The 26945-nt window shown below is 46.6% G+C and overlaps 1 protein-coding gene across 7 annotated transcripts in view; it reads left to right on the forward strand.

The window, feature by feature from the left end:
• LOC135914802 (protein 5NUC-like) overlaps positions 1-26945 on the forward strand; it is a 348591-nt gene that overhangs the window by 210913 nt on the left and 110733 nt on the right. For all 7 annotated transcript variants that reach the window (XM_070538301.1, XM_070538303.1, XM_070538307.1 and 4 more), the window contains one exon: positions 1813-1945. In XM_070538301.1, the coding sequence (XP_070394402.1) occupies positions 1813-1945 (133 nt within the window). The remainder of the gene's footprint in view (positions 1-1812; positions 1946-26945) is intronic.

Below are 26945 nucleotides of genomic sequence, written 5' to 3' on the forward strand. Positions count from 1 at the left end.
TTAAACATCATACACATCTGAGAAAAACATCTCACGATTCCTGCTAGGCCGCAAAAAGCGATCATGTGAATTGCCGGGAAATTTATAGACATGAGTGAAGCAGCAACATCTCCAGTAGCGCAGGATGGCTGACTCGTACAATCTTCTTTTTGCTGTGAAGTGCAAAAGCTTCCACGATTTGCCTCGATGTTCTATTACAACATTTCAGCAGTATGGCTGTGTTGTCAAAGCAGGATGGGCCCGCACACTTTGTACAACGCAAGGTCAAATGTGTGCTAGGCGTCCTTTTAAAATAGACATGCTATTGCTTGACTTTGCTTTCACGCATCTGCCGGTTTGTCAGACGTACGTCCTGTGATGTTTTCCGCAGATGACTATGGTATTTAGGTCTGTTGTTTCCGAACGAAATAATATCACTTGTTGGAAGGCACGCGTCCTTGTCTATCTTTCTCTCTGCCTGCTTGTTTAACGCAAAAAAAAATCACGATTAATCAATTCCAAATAGGCCGGCTCGCAGTGATGCTTCATTTAAGTAGCTGCTTTAAGGAACTAAAGAAAAAATACAGCCCAGTAAGAAGCAGCGCGTGTGAGTCATGTGAAACGCGTTGATGAAAACTCAAACTTGCTCCATTGGTTGATTTTCATGCACGAAAAGAGGCCAACTTGGATGCTTGTTTTCAAGTCAAGGTTGCTTCTTTTCAAGTCAGCTACTTTTGGTCACCAAGCCCAAAAGTAGGCAACGAGGTAACAACAAATATTTAACTATGTATTCGACTTTTTGAAAGGTTACGTTCAACAGCATAGGAAATCTTGAATCCAATATTGAAGTGCTACTTAATCTTATAAGCACAAAAGGGCACCTACAACAGCTAAGTGGGCATGCGTCTCACCTACAACCCCAAACTCAACCTGCTACTTCTCAGAAGCTGCCACATAAGTGCGGGAACGGTTTTCCGAAATCAAATTGGAATACAAAAAGTTCGATAGCGTGCCGTATGTGGTGGATTTACGGGCACCTCTTTGCTGTGCTTCCAAGTAAACGAGAAACTGATGACAACGAGAGAAGAATACAACCGGATCTAAACATTCCTCGTTGCTAACCTTCCAGATGTGTAGCAAGCGCACACTGCTTGCATTCTCCAGCATATCTTTCTTGTTGTTTGCTTCATCGATAGAAAATACATTAAAAGAACACCCGATATCTACCGCATGTTTCACTTTGGAATTTTTGCAGCTCACGAAGGTGTCTGAAATGTATAATAAACATTCATATTTTTATTCAGAATGTGTTACTCAAGGAGACAAAAATGTGTTGCTCATATTTACAGAATAACCCATATAAAATGTTCTGCAATACCGCCCGGTGTAAGAAGTGTTGAAGAGTCCCTTTCCTTTGTTAAAGAAGCAGGAAGAACGGGTTACATATTCACAGATTTTTTTTTCATTCCTAAGTGCTTCTCGCCATCGGCCGGCAGTCATCCCTAATATCACCTCCAGATTGGCCGACTCTCCCATTGAGAAACAATTCTAGCCTACGTGCTTTCTCTTCTTTTTATCGGTTATTACGGGCACAGAAAACAATATCATACGCTGATAATAAAAAAAAGATTAATGCGTCATTAACGATCATTAATACGTATTCGTGCGACAGGGGAGAGCAGGGGAGATGATTTTAAGGCAACGCGTTTCGCTCTTTGATTATTCAACGAAAAATTATCGCTTACACGGTTCCATATGTACAGAAGGAGGCTCTATAGTGAAGACATGCCTTTGCCATGTTTTTGACAATATTGTCATCATTTCAACTCACAGGCAGTAGTGGTAACTGCCTTCTGGTTCGGCAAGTACGTGGGACAGCTGGAGGTGCACTTCGACTCGAATGGGTATATCCTTGGCTACGAAGGATTTCCCGTGCTCATGGACTCCTCCATAGATGTCGAGGCAGGTAAGCCTGCCTGTGTAGCATTTCTTGGTCACAAGTGCTCATTTATTGATGTTTAAATTTATTTATTACAAATGTCTTATATCTGAAGAAGGAAGTGTGTCGGCAATTGCAAAAGCAATCTAAATATTCCAAAAGACGCAGCTTTTATTTTAGACCTGGTATGGAATCAAAAATTTAAAGAAACACACTCAAAAACACCAACAGCAACAAACCGTGAAGATAACGTGACCGTAAACAAGACTGGTTCCTAGTAAAAAATCAAGAAAAAAAATTTACCGACGAATACGATACTTCCTAGCGCAAAATATTAGCGCAGCTCTACACGTGTTTACATCCCTCGATATACTAATCCATCGCAACAATCATCGCACCGGCCGGCACAACCGCGACACACGGTGCTAAATGTAGCCTGTCCACAATGTTGGCACTTCACAGTAGCTGCAGCATAAGTAACCGTAATCTTTCCTGGAATAGGGCGATCATAACTACAGCCCTATTCCAGGAAAGATAATGGTTACTTAAGCTGCAGCTACAAGTATTCCAGGAAGAATTTACTTGGGTTTCACCAGTCACCCTGTCGAGGAATACCTAGGACCGGCACTTCGCTGCTGTAATTGTCAGGGATTTGAGCACATGGCGAAAGCCTGCCGCAGTACACGTTGATGCAGAATTAGACCACAAGGAACGCAAGTTTCTTCTTCAACCTAAATGTGCGAATTGTGCGGGAAAACATGCCGCCTCCTTCTCAGGCTGCCCTCAGAAAAAGGCAGCGGCACAAATGCGTCGACATGAATTTGTCCATGAAAGACAACCGCGACGCAATGAACCCGCCCGAAACCTTGACATTGTTCATCCAGTGCAAGATCACCCGCCTCAGCGGGCACCGGAACTAAGACAGCAAAGAGAATCAACAAGCTATTCCTCCTCAAGAGAACAACCAACAGTGCAATCAAGAGACCAATCAAGAGGATCACAGTCAAGCACCCAGTATTATACATCAGTGCTACGGAAACCCAGACGACAACAGGCAGAAAGTAATACACAAGAAAGCTCCAATATTCGCACACAGTTTTCTCAGCGACCTTACGCACCTACCGCAGAAGTAACGCCAGCTAAGAGCGAACATACCACAGCATCGGTGAAACAACTGATCTTGCCAGTGCTTTTCGCAGCTCTTAAGGCAAATTTATCTACTCTGCCGGAAGCAAACAACCTACCAGAAGTGCAAGCCCTGTTGCCTCTGGAAGCACTATTGTGTCAATAATACGGGCCGAAACTGCGGCAGGCACTACATGAATAACCGCTACAAAAATGTCTCCATTTTTTAGTAGAATACAAACACTCTTTGAATGAAGTGTGCTGACTTTCGTAAACTGCTTGTGCAAAACAATTTTCCAATACTTTACATTCAAGCGACAGTGACGACTTTCGCCTCTCAAATTATGTGGTATACAAGATTCTCGTCAAGGTGCTGTTAGCAGACTGCTCCTGCGCGTCAGAAAGGACCTACCATCTTATCAACTTCAGTCCAGTGATTCAGACTTCCCGGAATCCATCGCATGTAAAGTATCCTTTGGCAAGCTCTGCATAACAGTGATTAATCTATATCTACAACCCTCAAACCAGATTTCAGTAGAAGCGTTAGTCTATATCTTCAAAATAGCTTCTTTTAATCTATTTATATGTGGTGACATCAATGCACACAACATCATCTGGCGCAGTGATCATTGTGATTCGCCTGGTAACGTTATTGAGTGCGCCGTAGATAAATGCAACTTGACTGTTTTAAACGATGGGTCGCCAACATTTCTTCGTGTATATAATTATTTAAGCTGCATAGATATTACCCTGTGTTCACATGATCTAGTGAATGGTGTGGGAGGGACAAGAGATTTGGAAACGCACGGAAGTGATCATTTTCCCATCCGTGTAAATCACCCTAGCGTGCACTATGATATCAGGCGTTACAGCAGACTAACTAACCGGTAAGCTTTCGGTACCGCCTAACGGGTCAAATAATCAACATGCAACACTGAAAAGATTTACAGAATTTTTGCAGAATAATATGAACATATGCACAAAGAAGGTCTCAATTCCAAAAGATTACGCTGCAATTGACGGAGAGATTGAACGCCTAAGGACCATCAGACGCCGATACGAAAGAGCCTACCGACGGAGCGGAAGTTCAGAAGCATACAGAAATGCTCAGAAAATACACAATGTAATGCGCAGACACATGGAAAATTTAGCCAGGCGGCGCTGGCGCGATTTCTGCGGCACACTGTCTCCTCACACGTCTGTCGCAAGAATGTTTCTAGTAATTCGTTCTTTAACCGGACCTGTAACACAGAGCTCCCCATTTCGTGCTCTTGCTGTAGCTCGGGACACGTGTGAGACAGTAGCTGCAGGCGAATTTTGCGAGCTTATTTCACGACCTTCTTTTTCATCGCAATGTGCAGAATTCGATATTTGAGTACTGTTAGCTCGGCCGAAAATCACTGTTTGCTACCGGGCCCAACATCCTCAACTAGATCATACTTTCACATTAAGCGAGCTTCAATGTGCAATTGCACCATGTCGCCAAAAGTACGCTGCTGGGCCAGACGGAATTACGTAAAGAAACCTCAGGCCGACAGGTACAAATGCTCTCTTAGAAATCTATAACAATGTATGGATAGAAGAAACTGCACCTGACTCTTGGAAAGTCGCTCAAATCATACCAATTTTAAAACCAGATAAGATGCCCTTGTGCCTTGAATCCTTCCGGCCAGTTAGTTTGAGAAGTTGTTTATGCAAAGTAATGGAGAAAATGATTGACACGCGACCTCAATGGTGGTGTAATGAAACGGATGTGTTGTCCATCTATATATTAGGTTTTAGAAACCATAGATGTACAATAGATAAAATATTAGATATAGTAACCTGTGTGGAGCACGAGCGTGCACTTGGAAACATGACGACAGCAGTATTCCTAGACATCAAGAGGGCATTTGACACTGTTAGTCACGTTCATGTTCTGCTAAGTATCTTAGAACTTGGACTGTATGGGAGGTTTTTGCGATGCATTTCTGAATTTTTATGAGGTCGCAAAATATTTGTTCTGACTGGTGAAGGAAAGAGTGCTGAACATGTTGTCAAAGAGGGTGTGCCACCAGGAAGCGTACTCAGCCCCTTTCTTTTTAGCTACGTCATGCCTGATTTAACAAGAATACTGACATCACTGTTAAAGTTTTCGCTGTATGCAGATGATGTGTGTATTTGGACATCTGGGTCTAATGCTCAACTACTGCAGGTGCCTTTGAAAGATGGCATAAATATCATTAACCAATCTTTGAGAGAGTGAGAAGGATGGTTCTATCGCACGCAAGGATAGCTGTATTGCCCTTCACTCGGAGGCAATTAAAAATTTCACTGTTAATCTGGAAGGACACCCTCTAATGATTGCCACATAGCACTGATTTCTTGGCGTAATACTTGATAGGCAGCTATCCTGGGCATCCCGCATAAGAAAACTCGAAAACGAGCTCAATGCCATAGCGACTGTACTTAGCAGACTTGCAGGCACATCATGGGGCGAATTAGTATCGTCCATGCTGACTGTTTACAATGCATTATTACGAGCAAAAATGCGCATTCCGTGCTCATCTTACACGGACTTTTAAACATGTCAGAAGAGCAACTTCAAAGACTTTAACTAGAGGACTACGCATATGTGTCTAGGAGTTCCAGGAGCGACTTCTAGCTCTCTTGCAATAGCTGAGGCTCGCCAATCACCATTTCCAGTTATGCGAACTACAGAAACATGCCGAGATTATTTCGGTCATGAAGCACAACATAAAAGCCACCCATAGACTATAGACATAATGAAACGAGATAAGTTATGTTGATATCGGAATTCGACAAAATCTTCACATGTTGCCAAGAAATGAATTTTGGAACTCAGACGTCGAATATGCTCCATGGCTGCTTACACTTCCAAAAATCCAATTGTCAGTAGACGGGATATTCAGAGAAAGAGACATGTTTATTCAAGCTGATCATCGTGTAGCACTTTACCACATAAATCTGCGGTATTCAAGATACACACACGTCTATACAGATAGCTCCAGTACAGCAACCTCTTCAACTTTATCATTCATTATACCGCACCTCAACAAACAAGGATCATTTAAGCTATCTCATGCGACTTCGTCCAAAACAGCTGAACTGTTCGCAATCCTATGAGCGATAACATTTATATTGTCAGTAAGAGACGCGCAAAAATGGGTAATTTTCACCGAGTCACAGGTGGCTCTAGAATCACTCTGCAGCGCAAAAGGGAAAACATTCAGTGACAGAATAATATACGAAACACTTAAACACCTCACAAAGGCAAGCGAAGCGAAACATGCAATAGCATTCCGTGGATACCAGGGCATTGTAACATTCCTGGCGACACAGCAGCCGATGAAGCAGTACGACAGGCACACCTCAAATATGATGCGGTTCCGTTCCCAATATCAAAGAATGAATTACGCTGCATTATAGAGACGACGTCTTTCAACATGTGCACAATCACTTAGTTTGACAAGAATTCCAAGAGTTCGGACTTATACCATACTGATCACTTTACTGAATTCAAATTTTCACTGTCATTACACAGTTCATGAGAGTGGCTTGTTGGGCTAGTTGGTACATGGTTATGCTAGGAGAATGCCAGCAAACTTTAGAGTAGGAAAAGCCACCTTCCTGTCTCTTTGTCTATGTCTGCCTCTCGGTTTTTTCCTACTCTAAAGTTTGCTGGCATTCTCCTATCATTACACAGAATTACGGAAATGCTTATTCACCGAATAAGGCTAGGCACTGCCTACATAAAGCATTTCTAACACAGAATTAGCCGTGCGGAAACCCCGAAATGTGATTGTGGATTTGTAGAAGATATATATCACCTCATTCTAGACTGCCCACATCAAGGCACACCAAGATGCCAACTTATATCAACCCTAATTAAATTAGACCGCAGACCTTTCAATTTAAAGAAACTTTTGGGTCCTTGGCCAACAATTTCCTTACAGAAGAGCGCTTTAAAAGCACTAAAGACTTCTTGAAGACAGCGGCATTGCTGGACGTTATTAACGCTTTTATTGTTACTTTCATTTGAATGTCATTGTTTGTGGATTATGTTATGTTGAATGTTCTGTTGTGACCATAGGTGATAATGCATTTGCACGATATATGTACCACCCACTGAATAGAGACTGCGTTATCAGGCGACAGTATCGTTTGTATTTTTGAGGCATTTATCTACATAACTGTGGAGACATTTACCTTGTATGTTGTATGTACCATGTGTTTCTTACGCCATAGCCTTCTTGTTAAAACGTTGCGTGATAAGTCCTTATGCTTATGTGAAAAGGTTATATGATATGTAATCTTGAACCCTGTATGTAGTATGATGGAACCATTTAAGAGATAAGGAGTAACTGGCGCCTTAAATTGTGCGTCGACATCTCCTTATATCATATAAATAAAGAAACTGTAACCTTTACCGAAAAGGCTTGCGGCGAATGGTATGGTCAAACGATGGCGAGCTTTCTGGTTCTTGTTTGCTGTCCCCCAGAGTTCTGGAGCCTCTCCTCATGAATGGGCAGACGCTATGAGCGTCCCCTGTGAAACGGGGTGGTGGGTTGCGCCAAGAAGCTCTTGTTCTTATTTTGCCTTATGCCCTACCTCTATTTTTGAGAAAACGTACAACCACAAAAAATTATCCGCATCAGTCTTTTGAACCTTTGCTCGGAAGTATATTTTAAGGCGAAAGCTTTAAGCGCCTCATGGGTTAAAACATCTGTTGTCGTCCGGTGTTATCGAAAACTTGACCATGTGGTGTTATTCCACCGAAATTCCATGCAACCAAAATTGATGGTGCCACGCACGACCAATGGTGGGAGTCGAAACCATAACATTGGATCTTCATTATGGCCAAGGTAATTAAGGTACTCGAGCCTACGACCTTTGGTGGGATTCAAAACCTCGACCTTTAGTGGCACAAACCTTCAAGGACTCCAAAATTCATGCTGCCACCATTGATGGTCGAACGAATGATCATTGGTGAGAGTCAAACCCACGACATTTGGTGTCAAGGTGAAGTTAATAAGGGCACAGTTAACTAAGACTTAATTAAGGCTCTCTAGCCAATGACCTTTCGTGGGAGAAAACAAATTATAGCAAGGCACAACGAATTCTAGTGCGAATCTCAACTAATTTATTGAATATCTCGTTAGTGCGTAGGCTTTCACCTGCATTCTCTTATGTTAAAGTGACTGTCAATTTTTTGTACGTCTCCGTTGTTAGTGGTCTCTGTACTTTTCTGCCAACATACCTCCAATCGCCTCATACCAATCTCCATTGCGCATGTTTACTTTCCCCTTGCCATCCCTGAACCCAAGGGCTTCAAGGAGGCCAGGGATGCCTAAACCGATAGCTGAGTAGATGTCTTCGCATTCTAATAAAACACGTTCCATCGCTTCGCTAGCTTTACCGCAGCGGGCACATGCGTCTTCGTCGTTGGTGTACCTAACTTCATCACGATGCGCTGACGTGAGCGCCATCTGGTGGTGCTTGAAGGTGGCTTCTTCCACTTTCCTCCTCGCGTTCTCTTCGCTATCGCAGTTTTTCATCCGCCGCTGCGCTCTGCGTTCGGTCTTTCATCCTTCGCTGTGCTCATTCACTCAATTAACCGTGGTAGGACGAGGGGCGCCGACGCACACCGACGCTTAACGCCGGAACGGAACGCCTAGCACTGCTCACCAGGAATAAAAAAGGCGAAAAATTCATGAGCCCTTCTACTCTGTGAAGCCGAATGACCAGCGAAGCTGTGCACCACACGACAAAGAGGTGACACAGAATTTTGACGAAACGCACGGACACATTTATTCTCTTGATCGGTGGTCATCATGACGAATGGTGCACACACAGATTTATTTCTGTGCATCCTCGTTAATTCATGTTATACATTCGTTATATGCATTTGTGTTTTCTTTGTGCAATATGCCGAGGCAAAGAATTTGAGACCGAAATTAGCGCACCGACTGGAAGTGGGCCAGTGCCGTCAGCGCCTTCGCAGAGGGAGGAGCAGTATGGGAACGCTAGCAGGATGAGCGACATCAGAGTCAGCTGGGGAAAAAGACCACGACGACGAACGCTCGAGCAATGTCACGAGCGCGTTCGTGCGGTTACACAGAGGGGCGCCAACGATCCAGGTGTGGTAAAATTAATGAATAAAACTTTATTTGAAACGGCTCGTCGGCCGTGCCGTCCGCCGCTTCGATGCCATGTGATCATGTAGTAGCATCCGGAGCGGGAGGTGTGGTGGCGCCCTGGACGTGCCTTATGTGTTGCACAAGGAGCGACCAAAAAGCGGCTCAGTGGGGTTCAGGTGGAGTGGTCCAGCTCTCCCAACATTAAGGAATAGATGGGCTCAGGGAAGAGGTGGGGAGATATTAAGGCGAGGACTGTGCACGGGGGCAGGTCCAGTACGTGTGGCGAGCGTCGGGATAGCCGCCGCACAGCGGACATGCCGGATGGCCGCGGCATTGTTCAATAATGTGTTGTATGGCGTCATTCGCCAATGTTAGAGTTTGAGCCTGACGAATTAGGGAACCGTCGCGGCGGGTGAAGGAGGGATCGGGGGCCGGAAGGGTACATGCAGACAAGCGCAGTTCGCGGAGCCTAGCGCGGCTTTGCTTGCTGTGTTCAGCGCGGTGCATTCTGGCGCAATAGGTGTCAGGCCATGGAATAGGAGCGCTCGGTATTTTAGACTCGCGGGCGAGGGAATGAACACGATCATTTCCCTGTATCCCCTGATGGCCCGGCACCCACATCAAGAGGACGTGTAGTGAGGGATGTTGTTGCATGTGTAGCGCGAGGGATGCCCTAATATGACAGGGAAGTAGGTTGTTTGCGAAAGAACGAAGGGCTTCCTGGCTGTCTGAGCTAACGGTTATGGTTGGCGTGGAGTGAGGGGGAATACTAATGGCTTCCGATATGGCAAGGATCTCGGCGTCGGTTGGAGACGGTACTCCGCTTTGCCAACGAGTGATGTCACCCTGAGGGCCGATGACTGCCGCCTTGGATGCGGTCAGCGAGAAGGCGGCGTCGACACAGTAGGTGTCATGCGCTGGGTCAGTTAGATGTGTCGCCCGCGCCTGTCGCCTGCCTGCGTTGCGTTCGGAGTGCATATACCGGGGTATCGGTCGGACTTCGATTCGAGGGATACTTATCCATGGTGGAGGGTCGATGGAAAGAGGGGGAAGTGGTGAAGTGTCGTGCCCCAACATTCGCAGGATGGCGCGTCCTTGGGACGAGGTGCTCAGACGGAGATGCTGAGACTCCCGGTGTGCTTGGACCTTCACATCCAAGGTGTTGTGCAGGGTTCCGCGTTCAACATCGATGCTATGGGCGTACCTGGGAACACCCATTTCAATGCGGTGATATCTTCGCAAAGAAGCCTCGAGTCGTTTGGCCTGGGTGCGTGTAAGTGCAACGTATGGCAGGCCATAGAGGATTCGGGAGTAGATTGCTGCCTCAGCAATTTTACGGAGTTCGTGTTCACGCAGGCCTGTGTGGCGCTTGCTTACGCGTGTCATCATGTGTATGACCTGACTTGCCTGTTGGAGAATACGCCGTAGCCACTCCGCACTACGTCCATTCTCTTGCCACAGAAATCCGAGAATGCGGACAGATTTTCTGCGTGGGATAGGTTCGCCGGTCATAGTCAATGTGATGTGGGCGCGTTCAGCAGCTGCTTTGCGTGTAGAGGAATTCAGTACGACGATGCACTCTGATTTTTCCGGGGAGCATGTGAGGCCTAGCTGGTGTATGTAGGAGTCGACGATGTCTAAGCCGGCTTGAAATGTGGCTTCCTGTTCGCCTGGGTTTCCGGTGCCACACCAAAGTGTGATGTGATCAGCGTATATTGCATGGCGTAAACCTGTAACGAGGTTGAGCTTTGCGGGGAGGTCCTTCATCGCCAAGTTGAAGAGAGTCGGTGACAGAATGGAACCTTGTGGCGTCCCTCGGTTTATAGGGAAGCACATGCATGGCAGGGTGTCCGGACCCAAGAAGCGCACTTGCCTAGCACTGAGGAAGCCGCAGACGTAGCGAACCATGCGTTTTCCGGGTTTGGTGGCTGCTAGGTTGTCAATGATGGCTTGGTGCAGGACGTTATCGAAGGCACGTTTGATATCCACGCCTACAATTGTCCAGAGTTGTGCCGAGCTAGGGTGATCGTAGACATCTGCGGTAATTTGCAGGGTCACGTCTTGGGCGCGTACGTGCCTGCGGAAGCCGATGAGTGTGTCTGGGAGATGGCCCTGGCTCTCAAGGTGCCATTCTAGTCTCGTCAGAGCCATCTTTTCCATCAATTTTCCCGCACACGATGTGATGGATATCGGTCGAAGGTTTTTAAGCGTGTTTGGAGGTTTGCCAGGTTTGGGGAGGAAAATAACTAAAGCTTCCTTCCATGACAGCGGAATGTTCCCCGTCTCTCATGCATGGTTAATGAGGTGTAGAAGGTGCTTCTGCTGGTTTTCGGGCACGTTGCGGAGCAATGTATATGTTATCTGATCCGGACCCGGAGTTGTATTTCGTCGGAGCTGCATGAGTGCTGACCGCAGCTCTTGCAGTGTAAATGCGGACTCAATCTCTTCTGGCTTAGTTGGTGATTGCGGAAAGGCTGCAAGCGGTGGTGGGTTGAACTCCGGGTAAAATGTCTCTCGCAGTTCTTGGATAATTTCTCCTGTGGAGCGCCCGGTCTGCATTTGATATCGTCGGAGGGCGTAGTGAGGTTTGGCTTGGCCCTTGAGAGTGTGAAAGATTTGTCATGCTCTAGGTGTGTGAAGCTGGCCATTGAGGTCTTCACATGTTTGCCACCACCGTTGAGATGCCAGTTGGTCAGCGTATTCCTGGCTCTCCTGAGTTACGGTGTGTAGACGTTGGTGGAGCGTCCTATTATTCTTCGCACGGCGCCAACAGTTCCCCAGTCTGCGGCGTCGTTCCCAGAGGGCTAAGAGGTGAGTATCGACCTGGGGTTGATCCTCTGCGGCGGCAATGCGGGAAGCATGTTGGGACACAACCTGCAGTACAATGTTTGTCCATTCTGTGGGGTCAGTGTTCTCATCAATCTCATCGAGTTTGAATCGTTTAGGCGCCTTGTTCCACTCAACGAGACAGATGGTTTTGTGGCGGGGTGTCCGACTTGGCCTTTATGTACGCAAGGGAAGCCGGATCTCAATAACAGTGTGATCGCTCCCCAGAGTGTCTTGGGTATTCTCCCATTGAATGTTGTAGCGGCTGATTGACCAAGTGAGATCAGGTTTTGTGTCCTTCTCACGTGAGTTCCCCAGTCGGGTGGGATTGGTAATGTCGTTTAGGAGAGAGACTTTGTAGTTTGACATGAAGGTGTCTAACTTGCGGCCGAGCGCTGTTGTTTGGTCATATCCCTAACAGGGGTATCGAGAGTTGAAGTCTCCGAGGATTAGGACAGTATGGTGAGGTGTTAAGCGTTGCTGGGAGGGGTTGTAGCTTGATAACGGCCAGATATTTTGGTTTGGCGTCCAATAACAGTTTGAAATATCTAGACTATGACCATGAACGTCCGTCCTCGTGCTCACGTGCTCAGTAGTCGATGTATTCATATGCGTTGTGTCGAGTTGGATTGTGGGCAAGGAGCTCTTGACGTAAGTCACCGTCACTGTAGGAGTAAGTGGGTCTGACGTGCCCCGTTGTTTGTATGTAATACTAGGAGCAACAAAATGTTCATAGCCAGTGAGGGGAAAGGCACCGTGGGTCTCCTGCAACACAAGAATGTCCTGTTCTGTTTTTATGAATAGCATATGTTGCAGGAGATGTTGTTTCTTGCGTCTGAAACCACGACATTTCCATTGCCATATCGTGAGATGTGGATGGTGGGGTTGGGATCGGAGGTGTTTGCCTAGAGTTAGTGGCCATGTTGTGATTCAGAAGGGTTATGGGGGATGGGGCGTTTGTGTGGGTGCATAGTGTCCTCTATATGTTGGAGGCGGGTGGAAATTTGCGCAAATTGGTTTGACAAGGGGGTTAGAGCGGTCAGAATGGCGCGTTGTATCTGTTCAGTAATTATAGTTGCGATAGTAGATTCGACCGCTTGTTGCACGATGCGACGAATACGTGCATCTAACTCCTCTGACAGAAGGTATGAGCTCAATGGGGAGGGCTGCGGAGCGGGGGCAGTTTCTGGGAGAGCTGTACCACTCACCTTTAAAGGCGTAGACTGCGTCTGTCGCTGGTTAGGTAGCGCAGGCCAATTAGGGCCGTCAGCAGTAGGCTTGGGTTTAGATAGTTGCAGCCACAAAGGACGGCACGGATCGTGCTGATCACTTTGTGATTTAGCTGTCTGGCTCTGTCTGAAGTCCATCTGCTTGTGGGCGGGCTTCGGTTTTTGTTTGGGCCCATTTTGACTGGGCTTGCGGTTGTGACGTTGACTCTGGTTGCGACTGCGGCTACGGCTACGGCTGCAGTCGGTGTCAAGTGCCAAATACCGGTTGCTGGTTGGCACGCCGGAGTCTTCTCGAGTAGGCGGTCGTGGGAGGTGTTGGGCTGCTCGGTGATTTGGATTGATCCATGTCGGTGGTTTGCGTCGGCGAAGTGCCTCCTCTGCAGCACGGCGGTGTGGGCACTTTGCGTCCGTAGCCGGGTGGTCACCCCCGCAGTTGCAGCAGCGCATATCGCACTCGTGAGGAGTAGTTGACGCGTCAGTTCCAGGGGGGAAATGTTGCCCACAAGATCTACAGCACGAATATGTCGAGGCGTTGGGGCAGACATCAGATCTGTGTTTCAGGCTGTAACAATGCCAGCACTGAAGGCATTTCGGCTTGGGTGGGTAAAGCCGGTAGACCGCTGAAAACAGGATGGCGCTCTTTGGTATTCAGGCCCCTCTAACGTGATGATGAGAGACGCCGTCTTGCCAAGTCGCCGAAAAGACAGGATTTTTCGGCCCGGAATAAGGAGTTTTTCCTGTACGGCATCTTCAGAGAAGGAGAGTGGTACACCGTGCAGGACGGCGCGGGCGTTCTGTGGGTCGTTGGCGCAGTACGCACTCACAGGGTGCGATTTTCCGCAGACATCCACGAACTGTAAGGCGAGCAGTTTGGTGGTGGCCGATGCACGGTACGTGTCGATGGCGATGAGGTTTTGGGTAGTTCGAATTTTCACGACTGTGTCCTGCCTCTCGAACTTGGCAAGGTGGGCTGCCCGACGAATTTGTAGGCTCAACTCGATTGGTGTTACTGTGGAGAGGTTGAAGCCATCTGTCAACTTCACAACAATGGTGGTGGCCTCGTCCTGCCGTGGTGCTGAAGATGTCACGCACGTAAATGCTCCCTGTGAAGCGTCACCAAAGTCCATGCCCTGTGGGTTCAGCGTGGTGGATTGCGCAGGCTGCGATGCAGTCGTAGCTGTTGAGGGCGGCGGATCCATGCCGAGCACGGCAGCGGCGGCGGCGAAGCGCCTGCAGTGCGGCGCGGGGTCGGGGGGCCCTGTGTTGGGGCGGACCGAGGCCGCCGCTGTTTAGGCGAGGCGCAGTGCGGCGGGCCAAAGTTCACCCGGCGATGACAGGGAGCTCTCAGAGTTCGGCGCAGCTCTCGTTGCGCACGTCCGCTCGGGGCGAGCACTGAGCGCCGAGTCAGGTGTGGTAGAAGACGATGACGAACGCGTGTGCAGTAGCATGAGCCATTACTGATGATGATAGCTTTTGCTCGCACAGATTTGTTGACGGACACGACAAATGCCGGGAACCCTGCCATAAACATCTTTGCTGCACAAAAATCTTCCCAAAAAACAAGTTCAACAGCACAGCCGTAGCGCACACATCAGGGAAAGAAGTAATATATGATGCTTAAATTCAAAGCAGTGGACAACAACAACATCTTAGGGCTGGCGTGACAACACTTGGCCCTGCACAAGTAATAAAAAGGCGCCCTGAAGCATTCGTAGTCGACAAACGAAAACAAAAATCATTTCCACATGGCATTGAATCATTGTATAAGAAACCTTGCATGGTGCGTGACAAAAGCTAGGACTGCGCATGAGGGAAAAAAAGAAGAATACGCCCACAAGGTACGTAATCAAAAGTCAGGAGGGATGAAATGAAGTAAACACAGGCGTGACATTTGATAACAAGCACTAGGACTGGGTTATGTAAACTTTCAAGCACACTCAAGAATTACGACATCGCTGAGGTTTCGACCATCTTAGCGGGCAGATCGTTTAAATTACCAGTGGTGTGTTAAAAAACGAGTTTTATGCGAAGCATATTACGAGGGCTCAACCCAGCTCCTCAGGCGCGGCGGTGACCATGAAATCACGTGACACCGTGACGTCACGACAGAGGAGAAGTGGCTTTGGCTCAACTCTTGCAAGACGGGCTGGGTGGGAATCGAACCAGGGTCTCCGGAGTGTGGGACGGAGACGCTACCACTGAGCCACGAGTACGACGCTTCAAAGCGGTACAAAAGCGCCTCTAGTGAATGCGGTGTTGCCTTAGAAACGCGCTGTTTCTAAGGCGTGCGTCTCTTGCTCAGGCGCACATTTCGTTGCCGCGCCGAACGCTGCTTTGCTCGACGCTCACCGCGTCCAATGCGGGGCGCGTAGTCGCTGCCCTGTAGCCCATTGTCTTACACCCCTTGGCGGGTCGACGGGAACGCTGTCGCGTTCCACTCTTGAAGGCGAAGAAGTAATGCATGAGCTGTTTCTTCGTCTAGCCGAACCAAATATAGCCAAGCAACAGCAGTTCACCAGGCTAAACAGTGGTTCAACAACTAAAATAAAGGCTAGTATGCTTCGCATCCTGGGCTTAACCTTACCTAAGCCACAGCCATTTTTTCGAAAAAATATTTGTGGATCAACTTTCACCTCTTTAACGGAGTGGACGAACCTAGTTTTCAGTCAGCCGTACGGATCAAAAGTATTTGTTCTTGATGGAAAAGCATCAAATGGCCCATTGAGCGGAATAGCAGTTGTCTGTAGCAGCGAAACGGCACCTAAATTTCAATTGGCTGCAACGCCACGTCACAAGCGCACCTCGAATGAGTAGATCTGGTAAAACGGAACACCTATTGCAGCCATTGCGCGCCAGGTGTTGCGTGAGTGGAGACGGCAATGTCGTGACTTGCCTCTTGCTCACTGCCACTGGGTTTAGCTGCTGCACGGGCCTGACTCTTTTGGTGGCCGCAGCTGTTTTCTCGGTGGCTCCTCGCGTAGGACCTCAGTGCCATGGGGCGTTGGCAGCGCAGCCTGCTGCTGCATGTTATTTCGGGCAACACGTACCACTATGGGGTATGAACATCTACATCGACGTCGAAGTCAACCGCAGTAGCGTAATAGCGAAACGTAATAGCGAAACCTGGCCGCCCACGCCTGAAAACCGAGGCGAAGTAAGCGAGCGGAAGAACGGAGCAAAACGAGCGAAGAGGCAGAGAGTCACGTGGCCGCGATTCCCTCTTCCCTCACGCGAGACCTGGCACGCTATTGAAGCAGCAGGTGTTCCGCCTAGCCCGCTCTGCTCCGCCAAGGCTTGCGTGTGCGCGCCGAGTCCATCATCAATTAGGTTCCACATTCAACCGTACACTCAGCTCGGTAACGTTTAACTGTAGTTGCGAGTAACCTATAGCATATAAGTTACTAGGCTACTGACACAAATTTATGTTACAGCGAAGCTGTATATGGCTAGCGCATAATTCCTTCCATTTGTCTGTCTGTCGCCTGTACGCCGAAAACTCCTCTGGCACAACCCTATGCGCATGCGGAAAGAAAAAGAGAGAAAGAGAGCCGCGCGATTAGTCAGCACCACTGGACAGCACAAGGCCTGTTTATTCCGATCCATCACGTCACGCTACCTGGCCCGAAATTTCGATTTACAAGGCTGGCATGGTGAAAGGGTGACGTCAAAATCACTGTTGCTTACTCGGGATTATTCCAATAGATTCTGTAGCAGTTGGGCCAGCTAACATGACGTCATGGACCGGTGTGAAAATGCCTTGAGTCATCTAGGTGGTGTCGGATTAGCTACGCCAGTAACGACGTCGTTGCTCTCTGTCACAGCCGAGCCCGCGCACAGCAGTTTCTCTACGGCTCCGAAATTGGTAGGCCACGCGTTAAACGTACCTCTTAGAAGCAGGCAGCTTTCGATAGGAACGCCGCGAGCAGAACCGGGGGCGAACTCGTCTACGCCGTGCCGGTGCTACAGCCCGGGCACCAGAACAGACTCGTGCAGCCGAGCGCAAGCAGCAATTGCATACCGAGGATCCGGCAACCTACCAAGCCGTCATTTAATGAACCGTCGGGATTAACCCAGTGATAATCACCGGGGCCACACGGTTCGGCTTCGCTGGTTGACCATCTGTACCGAGTGCTTCGGTGGGGATTTTTTGTGCTTTGTTGATTTCCGCCGCTGATAGAGGTTACAAGCGTCGAAGCAGCTATTTTGAAAGTTATTGCAACGCCAAATGTCTCGTAACATTCAGGCTAACCTATAAAAAGTCGTAATTCGTGGCTCAGTAGACCTATTGTATGGATTGGAAGTTTGCTGATTATTTTGTCGTATTGCAATCCTGCTGTGGTGTTTTCAGCAGAGACTAACCCTACAAGATATGGTATGCGGCCGCGGGGCGGAGGCAGGCTGGCATTAATTAAGATTTATTGGTACCAGTCGGGATCTTCGGTTTCGCAATGCAAAAAAAAAAGGTTTAAATCTTGCACGAGCGCATGCTCAAGTTAACCAGCAGCTATTCATTGGTCAGCGGTCTGTAATGCATGCTTGAATTTATAATCTAAAAACAAGTGACAGAAACAATGAACAAATGTCGGAGAATATTGTGGGGGACGATGTTGTGGCATAAATTATATCTACGGTTCAGTGTGGTGGAAATCCCCCGCTACCACTACCGGCATTTTACTCTATGGTATAAAACTTACCTGCACAAAAGCTAAACGCCGATGCATTATGGTGAGTGAACATTCATCTATACCCAATATATGTCTTTATTAACTTGTGTCTCAATGCTTACTTTAGTCGCGATTGTTTCATCTTCTCATGAAATACGACAATCTTTTACAGCAGGCGCACTTCAACGGGCGCACACAGAAGTGCGCCCGCGGGCGCACGCGGGAGTGCAGTAAAAGATCTACGACCGACACAATAAAAGCCTCAAGCAGGCCCAATAAGTAATGTGTGGGGTGAAATAAATGCTTTGTAATAAGACTTACTGTGCACTGCAACGGAATGTAATATGTCACCGTGCTTTTTTTTACATTTTTATCGTATAAGACGGAGTGGTTCATAAACTGCACAAAATTTCGGGTTCCTTAGAAAACGTCAGACTTGTCCACAGAATAACACGCGAAAAAGACGCCGCCACATTCAGATGACAGCGGGCGATACCCGCTCCAGTAAAGTCTCGTAGAGGGATGAACGGGCGCTCACGGTATGAGGCCACAATGGCGGCCGGCCAAATGAATAGAGAGAAAATGTACAATTGCAAACGAACAGCAGCATTTTTAATTTTATAGGATATTGGAATCTTGATGTATGGTTATGTGACATTTTGACGAAACTGTAGCTTGGTTTTTATTTTTGTTGCGCTCTATAGGTGCCTGACCTAATAAAGCGCGATGCAGCTGCAGCCAAGCATAAGCGCAGTCATATCTCCTCTGCGTTGTGCAGCTCTCGAGAAGCATGCCGGGGAGGGTGTTGTGGGTGCGGGCTTTTTGTAACGGTCGTGTCGCGGTTTGTGCGATCACTTTCACCATGTTGTTACGCTCTCCGATTTTATGGCGTGCGCTTACCATACGTGTTGCGTGTCTGAGTCGCTCGTGACGCGTGGTACAGTTACTAAAATGACTCTTCGAGGTGAGCGAGCCGGTGAAAAGAAGTCATGCCGCCGTGGAGCAGGAACATCTTCTGGTGCGCTGCATGGCCGCTGCGAAAAGACGCATTGGCGATCGACAATCGCAAAGAGTATTCGCTTACGTGATAGTGGTGAGCATCGCTTATGTTGTGACTACTGTAACGAATGCCGAAGACATCAATAAATGTCACCTAGGTAAGCAATGCTTCTTGTACAATTATTTATTTCCTTGTGTGTGTGTGTTGTATATTTCAACGTCAATTCATGCTTGTGCTTACGCTACTCAGTTTTATTAAAGGGAACTGCTTGATCGCTTCATAAACAGATTTTCTTGTACCTCTATCAGTCACCGTGTTGGTTATTATTAAATCTCTATTATATGTATCACTTTTGAACGTAAGTACAAAATTAGTACAATACGACAATAGTAGGAACTGGTTTTTTGTGCTGATATGGTCAGCCGTTTACAAAGTAATTGTAAATTATCCCTACTTAAATAATATAAATCGCAGTAATTCAGTTTGTAATCCCTTGTTATAGAACTTTTACTGGTAAACCAACACATTCTTGCGGGTTTTTTTTTTCTGTACTGAAGGGGAGTACCGCCTGACTTGGGAATAAATTTGCATTATAGATTGGAACTTTTAAATTATTGCTGACTTTCTATTTTTACGGTAATTTCCTACACAAAAGAGCATACTCATTTTACGTGTTTCATCATATGTTGTGTGGTAGTTTTTTTATCTGATTCTGGCTTATTTATGGCTCTCTCATTACATGTTGATACTTTTTTGCAACGCGACTTAAACAAGTAACTGTAAGATTGTGAGATTACTATTTTGTTCTTGTAGGCTCCACCGCCCAGCAAGGAGATCGGAGAATTAGCAACTGACATACTGACAGCAAACAGACATGAGTGTGCTCGCAGCAAGGATGAGATCGTCTTCCTTATGGTAATCTAAACTTTATATGTACTTGTATTTAAACATATTGCACACGAACCTTCAACATTTTTGTCTATTTGCACCATTGATGGCGCCTGGCGCTGCTGTAGAAATTTGTTCTCCCACGCAGCGTTGAGCTCAAAAGTCTTCTCGTGGTGGCTTGATGGCCGTGAAGAAACAGAGCAAGGCAAGATGCATTATGCTTGTGAAGGGAAAGCGTTGAGTTCCTTGGTTTAGTGTCTTCATATAAGGTAGTCATGACATTTTCACTAAATCTTTTGTGTCTGCCTCCCTTTTCACAGCTGCTACACACAACATTTCCAGAATGTGGGTGTTGCCGCCTCATACATCAATAAATTTCGTTTTGATACAGGTAATGCTGCATGCAGAAATGCGCAGTGATTCTGAATGTGCCACACTTTCAGATGTGCTTTCCACTTCTGCAAAAGACTATCATTAGAAATCTCCCTATAATTTTATGACGGCATGATACTGCTTGTGGAACGCTTTTTTTCAACATGGTTCGCAGGAAAAAAATGTGTTGGTGGTCGAACCTGTATACAGTTGATTCACCTATACAAAAAGATTACACTGTGTAATTCACAAATAACTCTTTGTTTTGTGCATTTAATCCTGAAATTACCAAGTATGTGCTAGCTTGTATAAAAAAATACAACTTCTTTGATGCATGGTGCCATCTACACTAATTGCTACAAGTTGCCTTGTGTAAATGACCTGCGCTAAAAGATAGCAAGGTTGCAAAGGGGACTCATACGCTGTGATCGGAACTCTCTGAATATTAAATATAAAGAATTTCAGTTGAAACGCTGATTTCTGTTGAACAACTTTTATAGCAGTGGCAAAAAAAAATTTCCGCAATAATGTTAGTACGAACATTACAAATGTTTTCCTGATTATGATCTAAATAACCAATTTGCGGTTAACCGCAGAGTGAGTCAGCCAGCACTCTATATACAGTTGTTGGAAGCACTATGCCGCAGAATAGTCTCAAGAACACATGCTGCAAACATGCCATAAAATGTGTTGATGTTCCCATTGAGATATTTATCTACAGAATGTCGCTGCAGGGCGTGCAGAAACAATAAGTGAAACTGCAAAAGACTTCATTGAAGACTCTGACTTCCAATTTCAGTAAACTCGTGCCAGACACAATTTGTGGCTAATTGGTGTGCTTTGAGTACTGGCTTTCTTCAATATGCATTGAGGTGTCCCCTGAAGAAATTAAAAAAGGTAATTAGTAAAATTTAGTCCCCAAATAATTGTATTGTCTATCGCGGAAATTCTGATTTCCATCGCCGCAATGAAGCTTTCACAACAATGAAATGTCATTTTGTCTTAATACCTGGGTATTTATTAATTTTAGACCAAGAGTCACGTCCGAGAATCTTGGGCATTGCCCCTCCGGCCATTTTCATCACAGACAGACAGACAGACAGACAGACAGACAGACAGACAGACAGACAGACAGCAGACAGACAGACAGACAGACAGACTTAAGAGTCATAATAGTGGAGAGATGTTTCCTATGTGACCGGTTGGTTCATTTAACGATGAACTGCCGAATGAGAAATAGTCGGCGTGAGCCACGGGTTATGCGCCAAGTGTGCCATAAGGAGGGTTACAAGGCACACAAATCCAACAATAGATCTGTGGAAAAGAATGCATGCGCAATAAGTGCACGAGAAGGACAAACAGGAGAGCACGTGCCCGTGGTGAAAGAGGAGGTACAAGGGCCCAAAGCTACGTTATTGAGACACGCTAGCAAATATCGTAGTTTAGTGTCAACAGAAAGCATGACCAGAGACGTTAAACCCATCACCTTTGTAGATGTCCAATAAATATCTGCCAGATGCCCGAATTCAAGTATTGACTCCATTTCAGTCAAGGTTTGTTACGGCAACATGTGTGGAGGACCCTTTTTAAGATTTGGTGGTAAGAAATGTAGCGGGGGTCAGGAAGGCAGACGACCTGGACCCAAGTTGGAAAGAAACAAGGAAGGATTCGGAAGAGATGGAATATAGAGGAGCAAGCCTGAGGCACGAGCCGGAACTAAGAACGACAAACATCTGAAGGAACTCCAGGTTACAGGCTTTAATGGATTGTATATAACAGCAGCAGAATTTATAGAATTACAGAATAGGAACAAGCCTATACAAATGTGCTAACAGAAGATAGGAGGAATCGTGGGAAGGAAAAAGAGTCGGACAATAGTATAATTTGTAAAGAGGAACAACCCATTGTGCCGAAGGTGCGTGTTTAGTTCAGGTAGGGAAGTACAACAATTGATGGTCGCGGAAGATCTGAAGGGCAAAGTACTAAAAATAGAGCATGAAAGTGTAACGGCAAGCGATCAAGGAAAAAACAGGTTTGAGAGGACCACGGAAGAATTCTTTTGGTTCAAAGTGCACAGTGATTTATAACGGTATGTGAAGTCATGTCACGTGTGCCGAAAGACGGTGGCCAAGCGGAACTTGGCAAAGATAAAAGGGGGGACAAGAAAGAGAGACCTACAGTTCACGTGGTTAGTGCGGAAGAAAATAACAATGAGGAGCAGCAAACTTAGACCTAAAAGGAGACAATGGGGGAAGAGACAATTAAGGTGAAGCCCAAGGAGTGAATCCTAAACAAAATCCAAGCTGTGTGCAGGCCTAGGAGAAAGAAACTAGTACAGTCGTTCTTAGGGCTTACAGGGTTCTATGCAAGACTTATCCAGGAGTATGCTAAAATATCTGTACCATTGATAGAGTTGACAAGAAAAGGGGTGAGCAATGTAGTGAACTTGGGTGACATATTTAAAAGAGCGTTTGAAAGTTAAAGAAAAGCTTAGCATATACGCCGGTGCTTTCAGTACCAGACATGGGAGAAGATGTCGTGTTACGTACCGACTCCTCGGAGAAGGCATTAGGAGCAGTACTCCTGCAAGAAAAAGGCAAGAGACTCCATCCGGTGTTTTAAGCCAGTTGGAAGCTCAGTATACTTAGCTTCCAGTTGAGTAATTCTATTCTGCACTATAGTGCAGAATAGAATTACTCAACTGTAGGGATAAACTTTTTTAAACAGGGTTGAAGTACCTCAGACAGGCTGGCCAACGTTTCGATAGGTGGACCTATCTTCGTCAAAGGCGGCCGCGTCATCCTCGGCGTGTTAGTTTTAAAGGGTTAGTGCAGTGACGTCACGTGCGGGTGTTGTCGCTGGCGGCTGGTTTTAAAGAGAGAGATTACAAGAGGGAACAGGCGCTGTCGTCCGACGTCTGTGAGCCTCATTCTCAAGACGAAGGGACAAGAGCGTGAGAGTGGGCACGCGGGGAGGAAAGAAAAGAAATAGAAGCAGAAAAAAGGGAAAAAAAGGAAAAAAAAGCAGGGGGGAGCCAGGGCCGTACCAAGACACAACAAAGGGGGGGGTGAAAGAAAAAGAAAGAGAAAAATGAAATCTTTAAGAAATACGGGGGCTTGGGAGCGTGTTGGGGATGCGAAAGGTTAGGAGGTATTCAGGGGGAGTCGTTGGCGGCATGTTTTTGAGGCATTAGAACGGCCGGTCAAGCAATAGGTCGAGTAATTTTGAAATAGTTAAGGTGGCGACGAGGAGTCTGCGGTGCAATGTGTGGGGTGACTGAAAGGCAGCGGCATGGTCTTTCAAGGGGCACTGCCCACGCGCTTAACGTAGGTGTCGTTACGGCGGCATCCAGAAGGCGATACTCTGGGTTGAGGCGCCGAAAAAGGCATATTGACTTCGGAATGTGTTGTCGAGGGGGTTTCAAAAAAAAGACAAAAAGGGGGGCAGGGGGAAGGGGGGGGGGCGAAATCGGTATAGCAAACAGGAGGGTGACGCGTGCAGAAGCGGGCGCGGGCAAGTGTACATGGAAGAAGGGGATCGTACACTTGGTGTAGACGTAAAATCCTGAAAGAGTACATTAAATTGAGTAGTAGGCAGGAATTTTTTTTTCTTTTCTTTTTTTCCTTTCCCCCTCTTTCCCTTTTTTCCTCCGAAATGAAAGAGTAGGTGAGGTTAAGAATTAAAGTTGGCTGGTGGCCTAATATGTTTTGTGTATTGGTTGATGATATGAGAGTTTCAGATTTAAGTTACAGCTTTTAAAGATTCTAAGTTGCCGCGTGCCAAATTAATTCCTGTCGGGTGTAGGCAATTAAACTTGTGTATGAGGTATGATTCCGTGTACTTTCTTTCGCGAGGGGAACGGAAATTTGTTTGTAGTATATAGAGCCTTGCTTTGTCAAACATATGTCCATGTTCATTAAAGTGGCTGGCTACTGCTTTGGGTAAATTGTGTTTTGTGTCCGCGCGGTGACCATTGAGTCTTGTATTGATTTGTTGTCCGGTCTCACCTATGTATTGTTTGCAACAAGCGGCGCATTCTAGACAGTAGACTACATTGCTTGATGTGCAGGTGAAAGCCGAAGTTACCTTGTCTGTGTAATTCGACGCTGTACTTTTTACTGTAGTAGTGGATTGAATGTGTTTGCATGTAGAGCACCTGGGGCGACCACAGGGCTTGGTTCCCAACTTATTCTTTTTCTGTAGTTTGGCGTGCACAAGAACATCTTTAAAATTAGTGTTGCGTCTGTAGGCTACTCTGGGAGGGTCGGGAAAAATCTTCTTAAGTTTCTGGTTGCTGGTGAGAATCGGGTAGTATTTACTTAGGATGTTATTCACGTTTGGGAGTGCGTTTGAGAATTTAGTAGTAAGAAGAGGCGTTGTTGTTCTTGTGATCTTCGGGCGGGGCTTGAGGACCTCGGCTCGATCAAGTTTGGTTGCAGCGATGTAAGCTGTTTGAAGGTCACTGTTTGGGTGGTTCCTGTTTGATAGCGTTTCTTTAAGGTGATCGAGTCTATCTATGTAGTCTTGGTTTTCAACGCAAATGCGACGTAGTCGTGTGGCTTGGCCTTTAAAGATGCCTTGTTTGCAATGTCTGGGATGGTGGCTGGTATATTCTAGGTACTGTTGTTTGTCGAAAGGTTTCCTATACAGCGTTGTCTTTAGTTCACCATTGTCAATGTATATTGTTGTGTCCAGAAAGTTTATGCGCTCAGTTGAGGATTCTGATGTGAATTTTATTGTTGGGTGAACAGAATTTAGAAAGGATACATATTTATCTAGACTGTCTTGGCCATGTCCCCAGATTATGAGTATGTCGTCTATGTATCGTAGGTATGTGTGGGGCTTGGTAGTGCAGCGCGATAGGAAATCTGTTTCTAGAATCCCCATAAATATGTTCGCGTAGGTTGGTGCAAAAGGCGTACCCATGCTTGTACCATGTATCTGTAGGTAGTAACTCTCTTCAAATTCGAAGTAGTTATGTGTGAGAACTAATTCAAGGAGAGACAGGTAAACTTCAGTAGAGTGTTGTGCACTGTGTTTAGACAGCGTTTGTTTTATCGAAGATAAACCATCAGGGATTGGAATGTTGGTGTACAGCACCGTGACGTCTAGTGTTGCGAGAATTGTGTTGTGCGGTAGTGTGCCTTTAGTATTAATGTCTTCTATAATTCTCAGCAGGTGGGGCGTATCTTGTACAAATGACGGAAGTGTTTTCGGCAAGTTACCAAGGTAGTGGTTAAGGAATGTGGAGATGCTCTCTGTCGGGGTGTTGTACATAGGTGAGACCGGACAACAATTCAATACAAGACTCAATGGTCACCGCGCGGACACAAAACACAATTTACCCAAAGCAGTAGCCAGCCACTTTAATGAACATGGACATATGTTTGACAAAGCGAGGCTCTATATACTACAAACAAATTTCCGTTCCCCTCGCGAAAGGAAGTACACGGAATCATACCTCATACACAAGTTTAATTGCCTACACCCGACAGGAATTAATTTGGCACGCGGCAACTTAGAATCTTTAAAAGCTGTAACTTAAATCTGAAACTCTCATATCATCAACCAATACACAAAACACATTAGGCCACCAGCCAACTTTAATTTTTAACCTCACCTACTCTTTCATTTCGGAGGAAAAAAGGGGAAAGAGGGGGAAAGGAAAAAAAGAAAAGAAAAAAAATTCCTGCCTACTACTCAATTTAATGTACTCTTTCAGGATTTTACGTCTATACCAAGTGTACGATCCCCTTCTTCCATGTACACTTGCCCGCGCCCGCTTCTGCACGCGTCACCCTCCTGTTTGCTATACCGATTTCGCCCCCCCTTCCCCCTGCCCCCCTTTTTGTCTTTTTTTTTTGAAACCCCCTCGACAACACATTCCGAAGTCAATATGCCTTTTTCGGCGCCTCAACCCAGAGTATCGCCTTCTGGATGCCGCCGTAACGACACCTACGTTAAGCGCGTGGGGCAGTGCCCCTTGAAAGACCATGCCGCTGCCTTTCAGTCACCCCACACATTGCACCGCAGACTCCTCGTCGCCACCTTAACTATTTCTATATTACTCGACCTATTGCTTGACCGGCCGTTCTAATGCCTCAAAAACATGCCGCCAACGACTCCCCTTGAATACCTCCTAACCTTTCGCATCCCCAACACGCTCCCAAGCCCCCGTATTTCTTAAAGATTTCATTTTTCTCTTTCTTTTTCTTTCACCCTCCCCCCCCCCTTTGTTGTGTCTTGGTACGGCCCTGGCTCCCCCCTGCTTTTTTTTCCTTTTTTTCCCTTTTTTCTGCTTCTATTTTTTTTCTTTCCTCCCCGCGTGCCCACTCTCACGCTCTTGTCCCTTCGTCTTGAGAATGAGGCTCACAGACGTCGGACGACAGCGCCTGTTCCCTCTTGTAATCTCTCTCTTTAAAACCAGCCGCCAGCGACAACACCCGCACGTGACGTCACTGCACTAACCCTTTAAAACTAACACGCCGAGGATGACGCGGCCGCCTTTGACGAAGATAGGTCCACCTATCGAAACGTTGGCCAGCCTGTCTGAGGTACTTCAACCCTGTTTAAAAAAGTTTATACCACAGTGTGCCATTCCATCTGCCAGCCCCTTTCTTGTTTTTGAACTATAGGGAAAGAATGTTGTCGGGGTTCTACTCTGCGTGCGGCTAGTGCTGAAGGCGAGCTCCGTATCTAGGTCCACACAGTTGCTCCGTAGTACTCCCCAACCCGTAGCGCAGGAATCGCGGCTACATCGGGTTCGAACGAATAAGGCAACCA

This window comes from Dermacentor albipictus, chromosome 5, assembly GCF_038994185.2.
Source record: "Dermacentor albipictus isolate Rhodes 1998 colony chromosome 5, USDA_Dalb.pri_finalv2, whole genome shotgun sequence".
Taxonomy (NCBI): Eukaryota; Metazoa; Arthropoda; class Arachnida; order Ixodida; family Ixodidae; genus Dermacentor; species Dermacentor albipictus.